The 20,423-nt window shown below is 38.0% G+C and overlaps 1 protein-coding gene across 2 annotated transcripts in view; it reads left to right on the top strand.

Moving 5' to 3' along the window:
* gabrb2a (gamma-aminobutyric acid type A receptor subunit beta2a) overlaps nucleotides 1-20,423 on the top strand; it is a 171,636-nt gene that overhangs the window by 97,683 nt on the left and 53,530 nt on the right. For both annotated transcript variants that reach the window (XM_062045873.1, XM_062045872.1), the window contains exon 5: nucleotides 17,507-17,589. In XM_062045873.1, coding sequence (XP_061901857.1) covers nucleotides 17,507-17,589 — 83 coding nt within the window. The remainder of the gene's footprint in view (nucleotides 1-17,506; nucleotides 17,590-20,423) is intronic.

A 20,423-nucleotide genomic window follows, 5' to 3' on the forward strand; every position in this document is an offset into this window, starting at 1 on the left:
GGCTTTGGATGAGAGCTGCGATGTACGTAACACCGCCCAGCTGCTCATCTTCTTATGTGGGATAACTGCAGACTTTCAAATCACGGAGGAGCTGGCAGCCATGCAGTCAATTAAAGAGACAACCACAGGTAATTACTTGTTCACATAGGTAAATGCGTGTTTGGACATTTTAGGACTGAAATGGGACAAGCTGGCAGGTGTGACAACAGATGGTTGTCCAAATCTGACGGGGAAAAATGTTGGACTTTTAAAGAGGATGCAGGATAAAGTGACAGAAATTGACATGTTTGTATTGTATTATACATCAGGAAGTGTTGTGTAAGACAGTGTTAAAAATAAAACCATCAAAAGCAATCTGCTTTTGTATAAAGTTAAGTTAGGTTAAATTAAATTATTATTATTATTATTATTATTATTATTATTATTATTATTATTATTTATCTTACGGTATATCAAAAATAATTTGAGCAAAATTTAATTGAAATATTGTCGGTAAAAATGAATTGCCCACCCCTGTTCTATATGATGTTAGTTTTTGAAAAAAAACAAACTTCAAAGTTGACATTTAAACAGTGTATGTTTTTAAAAGATAAATGATTCTAATATTAGAGAGTGTGGGAAGTGGTTTCATTTGTAATCTGGGAACGCCTGCACAAATGAATATCTTCTAGACATATTTTTTTTTTAAAACGGTTTTAATGTGACTGTCGAGCAAAATGTACACCAAAACATATCCAATACATATTTTCTTGACCACAAGGAAGTGTTTTAAATGTACATTAAAATCATCATCATTTTAGGAAGGGGATTCATACGGCCCCATTCGTCGCGGTTTACCCGACACATGAAACGTGACGAATTGGGGGTTGGTGCACTATCCACTTTAGCTACCATTAGTGTTTTGAATATCTTAAAATGTGTTTTGTGGCAATTCCAACTTTGACCGCCGCGTCGGTTGCTATGTAGAGTGGCGCTTTCCATCATTTCCAGCAGACTGCATTGCAAAATGACTAATTATCCCATAGGCACCCCTGTCCTAATGTAGTCTGAGGCGCCATTGGATTTGTTTATTTCAATACAGGCGTATCCAAAGTTCAAACCCTGAAAAGATGGTAAAACGTACACCAAAAGGCACAATGTAAAGAGAAAATGGTGAAATGTCGATACTAATAGCGAATAAAAACACAACGCTTTGTTATAAAATGTATAGTACATAATATTTTTATAGCCTTTTTATAAAAATAAAAAAAATTGAAGAATATCAATGTTGCCCTTGCATTCTTCGATTTTTCAGAATTTGGCCCTAGGTGAAAAAGAATGCACTCGTCAAAATATGTTGTATAACCTTTGTGGGTAAAGACAATAAGAGTTTGTGTGCACATATTTTTTTAACCTTTGGTGAGCTATTCAAAATCAGGTGGCAAGCGAGAGCGACCTGTTGGAGACCCCTGCCATAGGGGCTTAACAGCGAAACCTCATTCCTGTACAGGAAGCTTGTTAGTTCTCTTCTTACACCTCATATGACAACACAGCCTGTGATAGTATGGCAAGATGGACACGGCACAGTGATTGGACAGTCTACAACACAGGTGTCAAACTCAAGGCCCGGGGGCCAGATCTGGCCCGCAACATAATTTTATCCTCAATAAAGTACTTGATATTTTCTCACTAAATGTAATCGATTTTTTTCAATTTGACAGAAAAAATATATGTACGGCTTGAAATTGCATACCTTTTAAACTTTAATAGTATCCAATACTGCAACAAATATTACATAATATTATCATACTTTCCAAACATGTTTTTGTCTAATTAAAAATACATTAAAATACTTAACTTTACAGCAAACTACCCATCAAAATAATGAAAATGACAATAAATATTACGTTGTTCTTTACAGCATATTACTGTAAATTAAAAAAAAACCTATTGTTTTTTGCGTTAAAATTCTGTTGACTGAGCTGCCAGTTTTTGACTGTAAAATCTGCGGTTGTTGTTTTTAACGGTGTATTACTGGAAACGGAAAAGACGGTACATTTGTTTTTACGGTAGAAAAACTGGCAGCTAAGTTGCCAGAATAAAACAAGAACTTGTACTGTTTTTCCATTCACAATATAATGTTGTACAAACCAATGTAAATTTAACGGTAAAATTCTGGCAACTAAGCTGCCAACTTTTCCGTAAAAACCCCCCAAAAAACAGTAGTACTGTTTTGCCATTTACCGTAAAATGTTGTAAAAAAAAAAAAAAAGATTAAAAAACACTATATTTTACAGTAAAATTTTGTAAAAAAGAAAGTTTTTACTGTAAAATCGACACTCTACTTAAAAAAAATATATAAGTAATAACGAAATCCAGAGGCAAATTCATACTTATTCACTGTTAAAAGCGGCCCTCTGATGGCAGCCATAACTGCGACGTGGCCCTCAATGAAAACGAGTTTGACATCCTTTGTCTACAATATTGGGGAAATGTTGACAATATTTTGTTTGTAGCCCCATTTCGGTCTTTAATATTACTCGCTAGGGCAGGGGTTGGCAACCCAAAATGTTGAAAGAGCCATATTGGACCAAAAAAACAAAAACAAATCTGTCTGGAGCCGCAAAAAATTAAAAGCCATATTACATGTGTCATGAGATATACATTTAATTAAGAGGACTTAAAGGAAACTAAATTAGCTCAAATATAGCTACAAATTAGGCATAATGATGCAATATGTACATATAGCTAGCCTAAATAGCATGTTTGCATCGATTAGCTTGCAGTCATGCAGTGACCAAATATGTCTGATTAGCACTCCACACAAGTCAATAACATCAACAAAACTCACCTTTGTGCATTCACGCACAACGTTAAAAGTGTGGTGGACAAAATGAGACAGAAAAAGAAGTGGCATAAAACACGTCCTAGAAAGTCGGAGAAAGTTATGCATGTAAACAAACTATACGGTGAGTTCAAGGACCGCCAAAATAAGTAGGACAAAACGGCGCTCGCCAAATACTTGAATCAGTGAAGCATATTTAATATAAACAGTGTGATTTATAACAATTACGGAGGTTTGTGTCATGTTTGTCCTCCTACAGAAACCATACTAAAACAAAAAAATTGATTTTTTTCCCCTCATCTTTTTCCATTCTTCATACATTTTTGAAAAATCTCCAGAGAGCCACTAGGGCGGCGCTAAAGAGCCGCATGCGGCTCTAGAGCCGCGGGTTGCCGACCCCCGCGCTAGGGGCTAAGACTGGCTGCGGTCTAAAGAGTATTGTAATACAGTCGTGCCTCGCCGCATCACTCTTTGTAGTTTGCGGCTTGTAAAGGTGACTGTGGGGTTTTTTTTCATATCGAGAGGCTTACTTAATGTCAAAAACTGATGTTGTAAACACATTTACTCATCCTCTAGCTGTATAAATATTTCATTTATTATTAATAATTCCTATTTCGTGAAAATTCATTTACCGCGGCCAGGCCCGGAACAAATTAAGAGCGATAAACGTAGGCTTACTGTATTACTCTTGGGGACCAGAGGTACACTTAGCTGTTGGAGCATATTAGATATTGCAAAATAATAATATTTTACAAGTTATGTAAAGATTTGTGAACAATTAAAAAAAAGGCAACTACAATCTGTTATATTAAATAATCATGTGTTTATATTGCAGATCATGTTTAAAGTTTTTATATAAAGGTAAACAAATAGCTTGAGGGATTCAAAGTGAAAGAAAATGGTTAAATTAATACCGCTTCTGTATTAATTAAAAAAGTAAACAAAACACAATAAATGGGCAACAGTTATGAAAAACAAATGTTATGGAAACTCTGTGGGCCTGATCTACTAAAAGTTTTCAGTAGAGATGTCCGATAATGGCTTTTTTGCCGATATCCGATATTCCGATATTGTCCAACTCTTAATTACTGATTCCGATATCAACCGATACCGATATATACAGTCGTGGAATTAACACATTATTATGCCTGAATTTTGTTGTGATGCCCCGCTGGATGTATTCAACAATGTAACAAGGTTTTCCAAAATAAATCAACTCAAGTTATGGAAAAACATGCCAACATGGCACTGCCATATTTATTATTGAAGTCACAAAGTGCATTCTTTTTTTTAACATGCCTCAAAACAGCAGCTTGGAATTTGGGACATGCTCTCCCTGAGAGAGCATGAGGAGGTTGAGGTGGGCGGGGGGCAGGGGTAGGGGGTAGCGGGGGTGTATATTGTACGTCCCGGAAGAGTTAGTGCTGCAAGGGGTTCTGGGTATTTGTTCTGTTGTGTTTGTGTTGTGTTACGGTGCGGATGTTCTCCCGAAATGTGTTTGTCATTCTTGGGTTCACAGTGTGGCGCATATTTGTAACAGTGTTAAAGTTGTTTATACGGCGACCCTCAGTGTGACCTGTATGGCTGTTGACCAAGTATGCCTTGCATTCACTTGTGTGTGTGAAAGGCCGTAGATATTATGTGACTGGGCCGGCACTCAAAGGCAGTGCCTTTAAGGCACGCCTCCAATATTGTTGTCTGAGTGGAAATCGGGAGAAATTGGAGAGAATGGTTGCCCTGGGAGATTTTCGGGAGGGGCACTGAACTTCGGGAGTATCCCGGGAAAATTGGGATGGTTGGCAAGTATGACTGGGAGACGCAACTGCTCTGTACTTCTCCCTACGTCCGTGTACCACTCCGTACAGCGGCGTTTCAAAAAACCATACATTTTACTTTTTGAAACTGATACCGATAATTTCCGATATTACATTTTAAAGCATTTATCAGCCGATAATATCGGCAGTCCGATATGATCAGACATCTCTAGTTTGCAGGTATTAAAACATGTGCAAACTCGATGGCCCACGCAAAGATGATCTACTAAATTAATTTGCAGCAGATGGTCTCCTAAGTGAACAAAACAAGGACTGGGATCTATTTAGTTTGTCTGTCTTCATCAATGTGCTGAATTTGTGCTGAGAATCAGATGAGGCCAGAATACTGCAAGAAGAAAATGATCAATTCGTTATTTAGCACATGAAAAACAATTCTTGCAATATGCATTTCCTTGCATCTGGATCATTCCAGGGCACGCCAACAGTTAATGCCGGTATCTTTCCTGAGCTTCGCCTTAAGCGTGCTAAACAAATTGGGTTCCGTTGTAGACTGCTTCTAAAATGCCCATAAAAAAGTATTAGAGGTCTGCTGCATGTTTCAAAAACATAGCAAGCACCGCAGGTAGGAGCATAAATATGCAGTAAATGAGCAAAAAACCTACAAACCCCGTTTCTATACGAGTTGGGAAATTGTGTTAGATGTAAATATAAACGGAATACAATGATTTGCAAATCCTTTTCAACCCATATTCAATTGAATGCACTACAAAGACAACATATTTGATGTTCAAACTCATAAACTTATATTTAACTTAGAATTTCATGGCTGCAACACGTGCCAAAGTAGTTGGGAAAGGGCATGTTCATCACTGTGTTACATGGCCTTTCCTTTTAACAACACTCAGTAAACGTTTGGGAACTGAGGAGACACATTTTTGAAGCTTCTCAGGTGGAATTCTTTCCCATTCTTGCTTGATGTACAGCTTAAGTTGTTCAACAGTCCGGGGGTCTCCCTTGTGCTATTTTAGGCTTCACACATTTTCAATGGGAGACAGGTCTGGACTACAGGCAGGCCAGTCTAGTACCCGCACTCTTTTACTTTGAAGCCACGTTGATGCAACACGTGGCTTGCTGAAATAAGCAGGGGCGTCCATGGTAACGTTGCTTGGATGGCAACATATGTTGCTCCAAAACCTGTATGTACCTTTCAGCATTAATGGCGCCTTCACAGATGTGTAAGTTACCCATGTCTTGGGCACTAATACACCCCCATACCATCACAGATGCTGGCTTTTCAACTTTGCGCCTAGAACAATCCGGATGGTTCTTTTCCTCTTTGGTCCGGAGGACACGACGTCCACAGTTTCCAAAAACTATTTAAAAAGTGGACTCCTCAGACCACAGAACAATTTTCCACTTTGTATCAGTCCATCTTAGATGAGCTCAGGCCCAGTGAAGCCGACGGAGTTTCTGGGTGTTGTTGATATACGGTTTTCGCCTTGCATAGGAGAGTTTCAACTTGCACTTACAGATGCAGCGACCAACTGTAGTTACTGACAGTGGGTTTCTGAAGTGTTCCTGAGCCCGTGTGGTGATATCCTTTAAACACTGATGTCGCTTGTTGATGCAGTACAGCCTGAGGGATGGAAGGTCACGGGCTTAGCTGCTTACGTGCAGTGATTTCTCCAGATTCTCTGAACCCTTTGATGATATTACGGAGCGTAGATGGTGAAATCCCTAAATTCCTTGCAATAGCTGCTTGAGAAAGGTTTTTCTTAAACTGTTCAACAATTTGCTCACGCATTCGTTGACAAAGTGGTGACCCTCGCCCCATCCTTGTTTGAGAATGACTGAGCATTTCATGGAATCTACTTTTATACCCAATCATGGCACCCACCTGTTCCCAATTTGCCTGTTCACCTGTGGGATGTTCCAAATAAGTGTTTGATGAGCATTCCTCAACTTTATCAGTATTTATTGCCACCTTTCCCAACTTCTTTGTCACGTGTTGCTGCCATCAAATTCTAAAGTTAATGATTATTTGCACAAAAAAAAATGTTTATCAGTTTGAACATCAAATTTGTTGTCTTTGTAGCATATTCAACTGAATATGGGTTGAAAATGATTTGCAAATCATTGTATTCCGTTTATATTTACATCTAACACATTTCTCAACTCATATGGAAACGGGGTTTGTAATTTGAATAGAGCGTTCTGCACCACTTATCAATTGTACATTCAATTTTATAGTTTGCACTCGCTGTTTAGCGCGTGGTATTTGGATCTTAGTAGATCAGGCCCAATATCTTTCGGGAAGAGGTTCAGCTACTCTACCAACTTCAATACTATAGAACAGGGGTCACCAACGCGGTGCCCGCGGGCACCAGGTAGCCCGTAAGGACCAGATGAGTAGCCCGCCGGCCTGTTCTAAAAATAGCTCAAATAGCAGCACTTACCAGTGAGCTGCCTCTGTTTTTTAAATGTTATTTATTTACTAGCAAGCTGGTCTCGCTTTGCCCGACATTTTTAATTCTGAGAGAGACAAAACTCAAATAGAATTTGAAAATCCAAGAAAATATTTTAAAGACTTGGTCTCCACTTGTTTAAATAAATTCATTATTTTTTTTACTTTGCTCCTTATAACTTTCAGAAAGACAATTTTAGAGAAAAAAATACAACCTCAAAAATGATTTTAGGATTTTTAAACACATATACCTTTTTACCTTTTAAAATCATTCCTCTTCTTTCCTGACAATTTAAATCAATGTTCAAGTAATTTTTTTTTTTATTATTGTAAAGAATAATAAATAAATTTTAATTTAATTCTTCATTTTAGCTCCTGTTTTTTCGACGAAGAATATTTGTGAAATATTTCTTCAAACTTATCATGATTAAAATTCAAAAAAATTATTCTGGCAAATCTAGAAAATCTGTAGAATCAAATTTAAATCTTATTTCAAAGTCTTTTGAATTTCTTTTTAAATTTTTGTTCTGGAAAATCTAGAAGAAATAATTATTTGTCTTTGTTAGAAATATAGCTTGGTCCAATTTGTTATATATTCTAACAAAGTGCAGATTGGATTTTAACCTATTTAAAACATATCATCAAAATTCTAAAATTAATCTTAATCAGGAAAAATTACTAATGATGTTCCATAAATTCTTTTTTTTAAGTTTTTCTCTTATTTTTTTCGGTTGAATTTTGAATTTTAAAGAGTCGAAATTGAAGATAAACTATGTTTCAAAATTTGATTGTCATTTTTTTCGTGTTTTCTCCTCTTTTAAACCGTTCAATTAAGTGTAAATATCATTAATTATTAATAATAACATAGAGTTAAAGGTAAATTGAGCAAATTGGCTATTTCTGGCAATTTATTTAAGTGTGTATCAAACTGGTAGCCCTTCGCATTAATCAGTACCCAAGAAGTAGCTCTTGGTTTCAAAAAGGTTGGTGACCCCTGCTATAGAACATATTCAGTATGTTGTAAAAAAACTGAAACTTTTACTGGGATTTTATTATAGAAACAAGTCTTGCTTTTCTTTTACTGTGAAACAGAAATTGGTGGAAACAACCTTCTTACCTGTTATTGACTATGGAGATGTGTTGTACATGAATGCTACTGCTGGTTGTCTCCACAAGCTGGATAGTGTGTACCACGGTGCACTGAGATTTATCACCAACTGCGCTCCCCTTACTCACCATTGCGTATTATACTCAATGGTTAACTGGACATCTTTATGTGCTCGACGCCTCAATCATTGGTATGTTTTCATCTACAAAACCATTCTGGGTATCACTCCATCTTATCTGTCTTGTCTTTTAACAAAGAAACAAGGAAGTCACAATCTTCGTTCAATGAATGTTCTGCAATTTGTCGTCCCCAAAGTAAGAACTGAACTGGGCAAAAAAGCATTTAGGTTTTCAGCAGCGAAGGCTTGGAATAACCTACAATCAAATATTAAACTTCAAACCCTTGTTACGTTGAATGAGTTTAAAGCTTCTGTGAAAGGACTGCAGTCTACCTTGTCTGTATGCACATGTGTTATGTGAGCAAGTTTTAATGTCGTAAGTGTGATGTTTTATGTATTTGTTTACTGTTTTTAATGTAACCTTGCTGCTGCCCTCTTGGCCAGGTCTCCCTTGGAAAAGAGATCTTTGATCTCAATGGGATTTTACCTGGTTAAATAAAGAAAAAAAAAAAAAAAAAAAAAAAAAAAAAAAAAAAAAAAAAATATTTTTGAAATACTACCGTAAATCTGACACAATGTCGGTGTTGGAAGCGATGCTTAATCAGCAATTATCACTATGGGCTTTTGATTGGACAGCAGCATAAAACCGGACTGAAACTATTACAAAGGGCATTATAACTCACCGCTGAATAAAAGTTTAACAGACACAAAGTGTAATTGTATCCATGAGGGCATTTAGTCCATCAAAGTAGAACCGGCAAACGGCTGCAGAACACGACGACCAGCTACTGAAGTGACCGGTCGCCATAATCTTGTGCCCCAGACAACTTCCTGAGCTCATAGTCAGATGAGCAGACAGCAAGAAGTGACAGTTTACAGTACATACACATAGGGAACTCAACAGGTGGCTGACACTGTCGACTTATTGCTGACTATTAATGGACGTTGTGTACTGGGCGAGCAGATCCATGTATAGGGTACGTCTTGACCTATTCTGCGTCGGCATAGGTACATGAAAATTCAAGCCTGGATGATTTTTTTACATTTTGCTCATAGCTCTGGCTTGTGTGTTTCCCCAGAACAAATATCAGGGACATTTGCAGGGAAATGTCACACACACGTCATGGAGCATTTTTTTTATAAGTCAGAAAAATCACAGTCTTTGTGGTAAATGGGTTGTACTTGTATAGCACTTTTCTACCTTCAAGGTACTCAGAGACACTATTTCCACATTCACACTGTCAGGTTCAAACACTGATGACATCTATTGAACAAGACAAGAAGCAAGGAATTAAACAGAGACAGAATTACATTTGGCTCAATGAGGAGAAACGCGTACACCTGTACCCTTGCACAGCGTCACCACGCTCCTGACGAAATATCGTACGCCTCCTCTTTTATTTGGACTTTCCCTGATGACATGGCAACAGCTGTTTCTAAAGGGACGGGGGTCGTAAACAGCCATCGCCTTTGATTACAAAACAGTCAAAGAAAAGGTCGGTTCAAAGAAAAGGTCGTAAAAGGGTTCAAAGAAGCGGTCGCCTGGAGGGGAGTCTGGTCCTGCTTCCTCTCCGTTTTGTAGTTCTCGGGTCAAGACAAAAATCTTTCTGTGGATTACAATACATCAGAGAAACAGGACACCTTCATGTTGCTTCCCATCCTACACAGTGGAGTTTTACAAGCCTTTTGATTGGTAGGATCAAAGACAGCTTTTATCTTCTCGCCGGGAACTCATGGCAACACAAAGTTTTGTGATAACTTATAGACAATTAATCTGACACACACACATTCACACACTGATGGCGGGAGCTGCCATGCAAGGCCCTAACCACGACCTATCAGGAGCAAGGGTGAGGTGTCTTGCTCAAGGACACAACTGGGGATCGAACCAGGAACGCCGTCCCTTATGGTTTATGTAAACAAATCTTTGTTTGTTTTAACAACATGTTCTGTTCAAGTATGACTGGAAAATGATAATTATACGTGTGTGTGTGTGTGCGTGTGTGAGTGTGTGTGTGTGTGTGTGTGTGTGTGTGTGGGTGTGTGGGTGCAAAAAATCACTACTAATAATTCATATTAATTATGAAAAAACAATTGTGTCTTTTTTGTATATTAAATGGTCCTCATGCTTTAAATGAAGGGAATATGTGAACTGGGCAACATTGTATTGTAATAGTCTAAATTTTGTTTATCGTCAAAATGCTTGCGTGTATATTTCAATTTGATTATTATAATACAGTAGTAATATCAAACCATCATATTATATCATCATATATAATGTTTATATGATTTATAGTACTATAAAATATATCTCCAAGTCACTATAATGTATTGTTTATAACAATAGATGCATGCAAATGTATATTATATACTGTATATCAGGGGTCTCTAACTAATTTTAGATGGGGGGGCCACATGGAGAAAAATCTACTCCCAAGTGGGCCGGACTGGTAAAATCACGGCACGATAATTTCAAAATAAAGACAACTTCAGATTGTTTTCTTTGATTAAAAATAGAACAAGCACATTCTGAAAATGTACAAATCATAATGTTGTTGGCGGTTTTTTTACACTTACATGTTGCGGTTAATATTATTCTATCTTTATTTGTCGTTATTTATACTTTCTGAATAAATTATGTGATAATGTTCATCAGTCAACTCGTTGGTGTTAATCTATCAAGATCAAAAATGATATCAAAATCAAATTACAGTATGTTACCGTATTTTTCAGACTGTAAGTCGCAGTTTTTTTCATAGTTTCATAGGGGGTGCGACTTATACTCAGGAGCGACTTATGTGTGGAATTATTAACACATTACCGTAAAATACCTTTAGCGCCGCCCTAGTGGCTCTCTGGAGATTTTTCAAAAATGTATGAAGAATGGAAAAAGATGAGGAGAAAAAAATCAATTTTTTTGTTTTAGTATGGTTTCTGTACGAGGACAAACATGACACAAACCTCCGTAATTGTTATAAAGCACACTGTTTGTATTAAACATGCTTCACTGATTCGAGTATTTGGCGAGCGCCGTTTTGTCCTACTTATTTTGCGGTCCTTGAACTCACCGTATAGTTTGTTTACATGTATGACTTTCTCAGACTTTCTAGGACGTGTTTTATGCCACTTCTTTTTCTGTCTCATTTTGTCCACCACACTTTTAACGTTGTGCATGAGTGCACAAAGGTGAGTTTTGTTGATGTTATTGACTTGTGTGGAGTGCTAATCAGACATATTTGGTCACTGCATGACTGCAAGCTAATCGATGCTAACATGCTATTTAGGCTAGCGATATGTATATATTGCATCATTATGCCTCATTTGTTGCTATATTTGAGCTCATTTAGTTTCCTTTAAGTCCTCTTAATTAAATGTATATCTCATGACACATGTAATATGGCTTTTAATTTTTGGCGGCTCCAGACAGATTTGTTTTTGTATTTTTGGACCAATATGGCTCTTTCAACATTTTGGGTTGCCGACCCCTGGACTAGACGTATAAGATTTCATGGGATTTAGCGATTAGGAGTGACAGATTGTTTGGTAAACGTATAGCATGTTCTATATGTTATAGTTATTTGAATGACTCTTACCATAATATGTTACGTTAACATACCAGGCACGTTCTCAGTTGGTTATTTATGCCTCATATAACGTACACTTATTCAGCCTGTTGTTCACTATTCTTTATTTATTTTAAATTGCCTTTCAAATGTCTATTCTTGGTGTTGGCTTTTATCAAATACATTTCCCCAAAAATGCGACTTATACTCCAGTGCGACTTATATATGTTTTTTTCCTTCTTTATTATGCATTTTCGGCAGGTGCGATTTATACTCCGGAGCGACTTATACTCCGAAAAATACGGTATTTTGCTCATTTTCCTCAACTGGTGCACTAACGTAATGTGTGTTTTTTTTGTGGTTTTTTTACATATGTAGCATCATTTACAAAGATACAAAGAATTGCTATTGTGACATCTAGTGCACACATTTAAAACAGCAGTTTCTTTCATTCAAAAATTTCGGTTCATTTTTATACTTAGCAAACTCATCCCGCGAGCCGGATAAAACCTGTTCGCGGACCTGATCCGGCCAGCCGGTCGTACGTTTGACAACCCTGCGATATGTGAAACTGTTATTTTTTATGAATGTAGTATCCATTATATATTATTAACAATACAAATAATAATGATATTACAGATGTATTTCTTTATATTTTGGTGAAACTTTTTTTTATTGTGACTATTTCACATGTATGCTATTGACTTTTAGTGGTTTGTGTAGCTTTTGTTTGGACTAACGGTTTTTTTAGCGTTGCCAAACGATACATTTTTTATCAGATTAATCACACTTCTAAATTTGGATTAATTATGATTAATCCTAAAAAAATAAATGAGCTGATTTTTTTTTTATGAAAGAAACTGCTGTTGTATACACTACCGTTCAAAAGTTTGGGGTCACATTGAAATGTCCTTATTTTTGAAGGAAAAGCACTGTACTTTTCAATGAAGATAACTTTAAACTAGTCTTAACTTTAAAGAAATACACTCTATACATTGCTAATGTGATAAATGACTATTCTAGCTGCAAATGTCTGGTTTTTGGTGCAATATCTACATAGGTGTATAGAGGCCCATTTCCAGCAACTATCACTCCAGTGTTCTAATGGTACAATGTGTTTGCTCATTGGCTCAGAAGGCTAATTGATGATTAGAAAACCCTTGTGCAATCATGTTCACACATCTGAAAACGGTTTAGCTCGTTACAGAAGCTACAAAACTGACCTTCTTTTGAGCAGATTGAGTTTCTGGAGCATCACATTTGTGGGGTCAATAAAACGCTCAAAATGGCCAGAAAAAGAGAACTTTCATCTGAAACTCGACAGTCTATTCTTGTTCTTAGAAATGAAGGCTCAAACACAAAATTGTTTGGGTGACCCCAAACTTTTGAACGGTGTAAATAAAGTGGATTGGACTGGATTGGATTGAAAGTGTGGCTGCGGCTTTTCTCCCTCGACCCAAACGGAAACGTAAAACGGCAGGTTTTTAAACACATTGTTATTTGGCAACCTCATTAGCCCAAAATGTCTGTGTGAAAAATGAGAAAAGTCAACGCAGAATGTAACTCGACCCTCGCGTTCTCCCTCCGTTTCTTATGGTTTGTTGAGTTAGCACAGAATTAATACGTGGACATGACAAATGAGGTTTTTTGATATCTAGAAAATTTTCCATCTATTTATTGTGTTTTTAATTCAATCCCAGATTGAGCTGTGACTTAAGTTTTAATCATGGCTTTGTAAATACACTAAAACCAAATATAATTTTATTGTGTTCTTTATTGTGTTTTTTTTCCTCAGAATTTTCAACAAACTTGAAGAGTTTTGTCAAGAGGATTGTTTGTGATTTGTGCATTTTCAGAAGGTGCTCGTTTTAGTTCATGGCCAAAGTAAAACAAAGAAAACAACCTGAAGTTTTCTTTGTTTTTTAAGTTATCATGCCATGATTTTACCAGTCCGGCCCACTTGGAATTATATTTTCCTTTATGTGGCCCCCGAGCTAGAATGAGTTTGACACCACTGTCGTACAGGAAAAAATTTTGAAATCTTTTACTTGAATGCACGTCATTCATATTAATTGCATGATTATTTTGCGCATTTACATGATTCATGCAATGATTTTTTTGTAGTGACTCACATGAGTTACCTTGTTGTTTTTGGCAGTCCTGCTTTTTTACCTTACAAATAGCTACATTTTACTGCAATGCAATAAGTCAAGACTAGCATGCAGTCTATAGTGCTTGACGTATTATGTACAAACCCCAAAACCAGTGAAGTTGGCACGTTGTGTAAATGGTAAATAGAAACAGAATACAATGATTTGCAAATCCTTTTCAACTTATATTCAATTGAATAGACTGCAAAGACAAGATACTTAACGTTCCAACTGGAAAACTTTGTTATTTTTTGCAAATATTAGCTCATTTGGAATTTGATACCTGCAACATGTTTCAAACAAGCTGGCGCAAGTGGCAAAAAAGACTGAGAAAGTTGAGGAATGCTCATCCAACACTTACTTGGAACATCCCACAGGTGAACAGGATAATTGGCAACAGGTGGGTGCCATGATTGGGTATAAAAGCACCTTCACAAACAAGGACGGGGTGAGGGTCACCACTTTGCGAACAAATGCGTGAGCAAATTGTCCAACAGTTTAAGAACAAAATTTCTCAACCAGCTATTGCAAGGAATTGAGGGATTTCACCATCTGTGGTCCGTAATATCATCAAAAGGTTCCGAGAATCTGGAGAAATCACTGCACGTAAGCGATGATATTACGGACCTTCGATCCCTCAGGCGGTACTGCATCAAAAAGCGACATCAGTGTGTAAAGGACATCACCACATATTACCACTGTCAGTAACTACAGTTTGTCGCTACATCTGTAAGTGCAAGTTAAAACTCTACTATGCAAAGCCAAAGCCGTTTTATCAACAACACCCAGAAACGCTGCCGGCTTCGCTGGGCCCGAGCTCATCTAAGATGGACTGATACAAAGTGGAAAAGTGTTCTGTGGTCTGACAAGTCCACATTTCAAATTGTTTTTGGAAACTGTGGACGTCGTGTCCTCCGGACCAAAGAGGAAAACTACCATCCGGACTGTTATAGGCGCAGAGTTCAAAATACCATCTGTTAAGTTAAGTTAAAGTACCGATGATTGTCACACACACACTAGGTGTGATGAAATTGGTTCTCTGCATTTGACTCATCCCCTTGATCACCCCCTGGGAGGTGAGGGGAGCATTGGGCAGCGCCCGGGAATAATTTTTGGTGATTTAACAACCCTTGATGCCAAGTGCCAAGCAGGGAGGTAATGGCTCCCATTTTTATAGTCTTTGGTATGACTCGGCCGGGGTTTGAACTCACAACCTACCGATCTCAGGGCGGACACTCTAACCTCTAGGCCACTGAGTAGTGATGGTACGGGGGTGTATTAGTGCCCAAGACATGGGTAACTTACACATCTGTGAAGGCACCATTAATGCTGAAAGGTACATACAGGTTTTGGAGCAACATATGTTGCCATCCAAGCAACGTCATCATGGACGCCCCTGCTTATTTCAGCAAGACAATGCCAAGCCACGTGTTACATCAACGTGGCTTCATAGTAGAAGAGTGCGGGTACTAAACTCTCCCATTGAAAATGTGTGGCACATTATGAAGCCTAAAATACGACAAAGTAGACCACGGACTGTTGAACAACTTAAAGGCCTACTGAAATGAATTTTTTTTATTTAAACGGGGATAGCAGATCTATTCTATGTGTCATACTTGATCATTTCGCGATATTGCCATATTTTTGCTGAAAGGATTTAGTATAGAACAACGACGATAAAGATTGCAACTTTTGGTATCTGATAAAAAAAAGGCTTGCCCCTACCGGAAGTAGCGTGACGTAGTCAGCTGAACATATACGCAAAGTTCCCTATTGTTTACAATGATGGCCGCATGAAGTGAGAGAGATTTGGACCGAGAAAGCGACAATTTCCCCATTAATTTGAGCGAGGATGAAAGATTTGTGGATGAGTAAAGTGCAAGTGAAGGACTAGTGGGGAGTTGAAGCTATTCAGATAGGGAAGATGCTGTGAGAGCCGGGGGTGACCTGATATTCAGCTGGGAATGACTACAACAGTAAATAAACACAAGACATATATATACTCTATTAGCCACAACACAACCAGGCTTATATTTAATATGCCACAAATTAATCCTGCATAAAAACACCTGCGTGTTTGTTATGCTAGCTCCTAGCTCCTCTGCTAGCTCCTAGCTCCATAGAACACGCCAATACAATTCAAACACCTGATCAACACACACAATCACTCAGCCCAAAAGACCGTTCACCTAACCCAAGGTTCATAAAGCTTATATATTTTTAAAAAGTTACGTACATGACGCGCACGTACGGTACGGTACGTGTTATGCTAGCTCCTAGCTCCTATGCTAGCTCCTAGCTCCATAGAACACGCCAATACAATTCAAACACCTGATCAACACACACAATCACTCAGCCCAAAAGACCGTTCACCTAACCCAAGGTTCATAAAGCTTATATATTTTAAAAAAGTTACGTACATACGCAAAAAAAAGTTGCGCACATACGGTCAAGCGATCAAATGTTTAGAAGCCAAAGCTGCATACTCACAGTAGCACGTCTGCGTCTTTGTCATCCATATCAAAGTAATCCTGGTAAGAGTCTGTGTTGTCCCAGTTCTCTACAGGCGTCTGTGTATCGAAGTCAAAAGTCCTCCTGGTTAGAGTCTCTGTTATCCGAGTTCTTCCATCTTGACTGCATCTTTCGGGAATGTAAACAAAGAAGCGCCGGCTGTGTACTGTTGTGGCTGACTACGTTCGAAAAATACGTCCATTTCGCACCGACAACTTTCTTCTTTGCTTGCTCAGCTTCCTTCTCCATAATGCAATGAACATGATTGAAACAGATTCACGAACACAGATGTCCAGAATACTGTGGAATTATGAAATGAAAACAGAGCTTTTTCGTATTGGCTTCAATGTGGAAGGCATACCCGTGTTCGCCGGGCTACGTCACACGCATACGTTTATCCTCAGAGGCGTTTCGAACCGGAAGTTTAGTGGCAAATTTAAAATGTCACTTTATAAGTTAACCCGGCCGTATTGGCATGTGTTATAATGTTAAGATTTCATCATTGATATATAAACTATCAGACTGCGTGGTCGGTAGTAGTGGGTTTCAGTAGGCCTTTAAGCTGTACATCAAGCAAGAACGGGAAAGAATTCCATCTGAAAAGCTTCAAAAATTGGTCTCCTCAGTTCCCAAACATTTACTGAGTGTTGTTAAAAGGAAAGGCCATGTAACACAGTGGTAAAAATGCCCCTGTGCCAACTTTTTTGCAATGTGTTGCTGGCATTAAATTCTAAGTTAATTATTATTTGCAAAAAAAACCCCAAATTTCTCAGTTCGAACATTAAATATTTTGTCTTTGCAGTCTATTCAATTGAATATAAGTTGAAAAGGATTTGCAAACCCTTGTATTCTGTTTTTATTTGGGAATTACGCAACGTGCCAACTTCACTGGTTTTGGGTTTTGTAAGCCAACAGTCGACTGTAACCGGTGTAAATATGACGTTCAGTACACGGAATGAAGGTCAACTTAAAGGGTCTCTCTTCTGCGTCCAGGATCACCACGACTGCAGCCTGCATGATGGACCTGCGCCGCTACCCTCTCGATGAGCAAAACTGCACCCTGGAGATCGAAAGCTGTAAGTACCGTCGTCCCTGACAACGGGCTCTCACTCCCACTCGCCGACGTAGATTTAAATCCCACGTACGCATGCAGCTCTGTGGGTTTTTGAAGAAAGCGCGAGGTGGAACGTGGCGTGATAAGGCGGGGATGTAAAATGCTGAGAGAGGCTGATAAGATACGAGGAGATACAGATCAAGACGAGGAACATCACTAATGGTTCACTGACTGATAACATCCACCTTAATTAATTCAGCTACACTGGCTTGATTAGGTCCAGTGTTTGCGGGCGAACGTGGATGTTACGCCCGCCATGTTTGCGAGGTACAAAGAGCTCGTTTCTGGCGGAGTTTGTCGTTTGACAGCACGCTGGAGTGGAGGGACGGAGGAGAGGAGGATGAGAAAGAAAGATGAGGTCCTCATCGGGCTTTATCTGGGTCCCCGGGGAGGAGGATTACGGGGCTGGGATGTGGTGTAGGGCTCAGTCTTTCTGGGTTTCATCACAGTGTTGCCGGCATTAAGTGCCAGCGGTAAGCAGAGTTTAAAAAAAAAAAAACGTTGGGTCAGAACCGCCTCCCTCTCTGCCCCTCTCCTCTCCCATTATGCTCGCCATCTCTCTCTTCATCACTTTCTCATCTCTTTTCTTTGCACAGTCTCATCCTGCAGCCTTTTTATCTCTTTCTCTCCATCACTCATAACCTCTTTTTTTCCTCCTTCTCTTCTTTCACACACACACACTGAATCACGCAGTCTCAGTTTTGATCACCAGACAGTATCTGCTCTCATATGGATTAACTGGCAGCGGTTTTAACGTTGGGATCGCTTCATGCCAGAACATGCTATTTTATTCAGACTAATGAGCGCAGAGAACTCTCACTTGTCTTGATCAACCTGATGCATTTTTAACAGACGCGAGCCTTAAAAGCCCAGAAAGCCCCAATCGCTGCAGCAACTGGGCCTCAGGCCCACCGGTCTCACAGGCTGCAACTGAACAACACGTTTATTGTGGACCCTCCAAGGTTGAACCCAATCCATTCCGGGGAAAGGAGTAAACGTATGACTTTATTTACTGACCTATTTTCCCGTTACCGGGGTGTCCAAAGTGTGGCCGCTTGCTGCCAACAGCTACATTTTTAATTGGCCCACGGCACATTTAAAGACACAATTACAAACCTTGCACAAAAGAGCAAAAAACAAACAAACCGTAAACTAATGATAAAAAGTTTAAGTGTTGACATTTAAAGTCAACGCTTCCAATGCAGGCTATTGTTTTGCATCTAAATAAATGGCAGCACGGTGGGACAGGGGTTAGTGCATGTGCCTCACAATACAAAGGTCCTGAGTATAAATGTCCGATAATATTTTTAATGCTTTAAAAAATTTAATATCAGAAATTATCGGTATCGTTTTTTTTTTTATTTATTTATTTTTTTTAATTAAATCAACATAAAACACAAGATACACTTACAATTAGTGCACCAACCCAAAAAACCTCCCTCCCCCATTTACACTCATTCACACAAAAGGGTTGTTTCTTTCTGTTATTAATATTCTGGTTCCTACATTATATATCAATATATATCAATACAGTCTGCAAGGGATACAGTCCGTAAGCACACATGATTGTGCATGCTGCTGGTCCACTAATAGTACTAACCTTTGACAGTTAATTTTACTCATTTTCATTAATTATTAGTTTCTATGTAACTGTTTTTATATTGTTTTACTATCTTTTGTATTCAAGAAAATGTTTTGAATTTATTTATCTTTTATTTTATTTTATTTTTTATAAAGGACCTTATCTTCACCATACCTGGTTGTCCAAATTAGGCATAATAATGTGTTAATTCCACGACTGTATACATTGATATCGGTTGATATCGGTATCGGTTGATATCGGTATCAGTAATTAAGGGTTTGGTCAATATCGTATATCGGCAAAAAGCCATTATCGGACATCCCTAGTTGAACCCAATCCATTCCGGAAACGAGTAAACGTATGACTTTATTTACTGACCTATTTTCCCGTTACCGGGGTGTCCAAAGTGTGGCCGCTTGCTGCCAACAGCTACATTTTTAATTGGCCCACGGCACATTTAAAGACACAATTACAAACGTTGCACAAAAGAGCAAAAAACAAACAAACCGTAAACTAATGATAAAAACTTTAAGTGTTGATATTTAAAGTCAACGCTTCCAATGCAGGCTATTGTTTTGCATCTAAATGAATGGCAGCACGGTGGAACAGGGGTTAGTGCATGTGCCTCACAATACAAAGGTCCTGAGTAGAAATGTCCGATAATATTTTTAATGCTTTAAAAAATGTAATATCGGAAATTATCGGTATCGGTTTTTGTTTTGTTTTTTATTTATTTTTTTTATTAAATCAACATAAAACACAAGATACACTTACAATTAGTGCACCAACCCAAAAAAACCTCCCTCCCCCATTTACACTCATTTACACAAAAGGGTTGTTTCTTTCTGTTATTAATATTCTGGTTCCTACATTATATATCAATATATATCAATACAGTCTGCAAGGAATACAGTCCGTAAGCACACGTGATTGTGCGTGCTGCTGGTCCACTAATAGTACTAACCTTTAACAGTTAATTTAACTCATTTTCATTAATTACTAGTTTCTATGTAACTGTTTTTATATTGTTTTACTTTCTTTTGTATTCAAGAAAATGTTTTGAATTTATTTTTTAAAAAAAGTATTTAAAAAAAATTTCTTTAAAAAAAATAAAAAATTAAAAAATAAATAAATTATCTTTTATTTATATATTTTTTAAAAAAGGACCTTATCTTCACCATACCTGGTTGTCCAAATTAGGCATAATAATGTGT

The sequence above is a fragment of the Entelurus aequoreus genome, linkage group LG04, assembly GCF_033978785.1.
Source record: "Entelurus aequoreus isolate RoL-2023_Sb linkage group LG04, RoL_Eaeq_v1.1, whole genome shotgun sequence".
Classification (NCBI taxonomy): Eukaryota; Metazoa; Chordata; class Actinopteri; order Syngnathiformes; family Syngnathidae; genus Entelurus; species Entelurus aequoreus.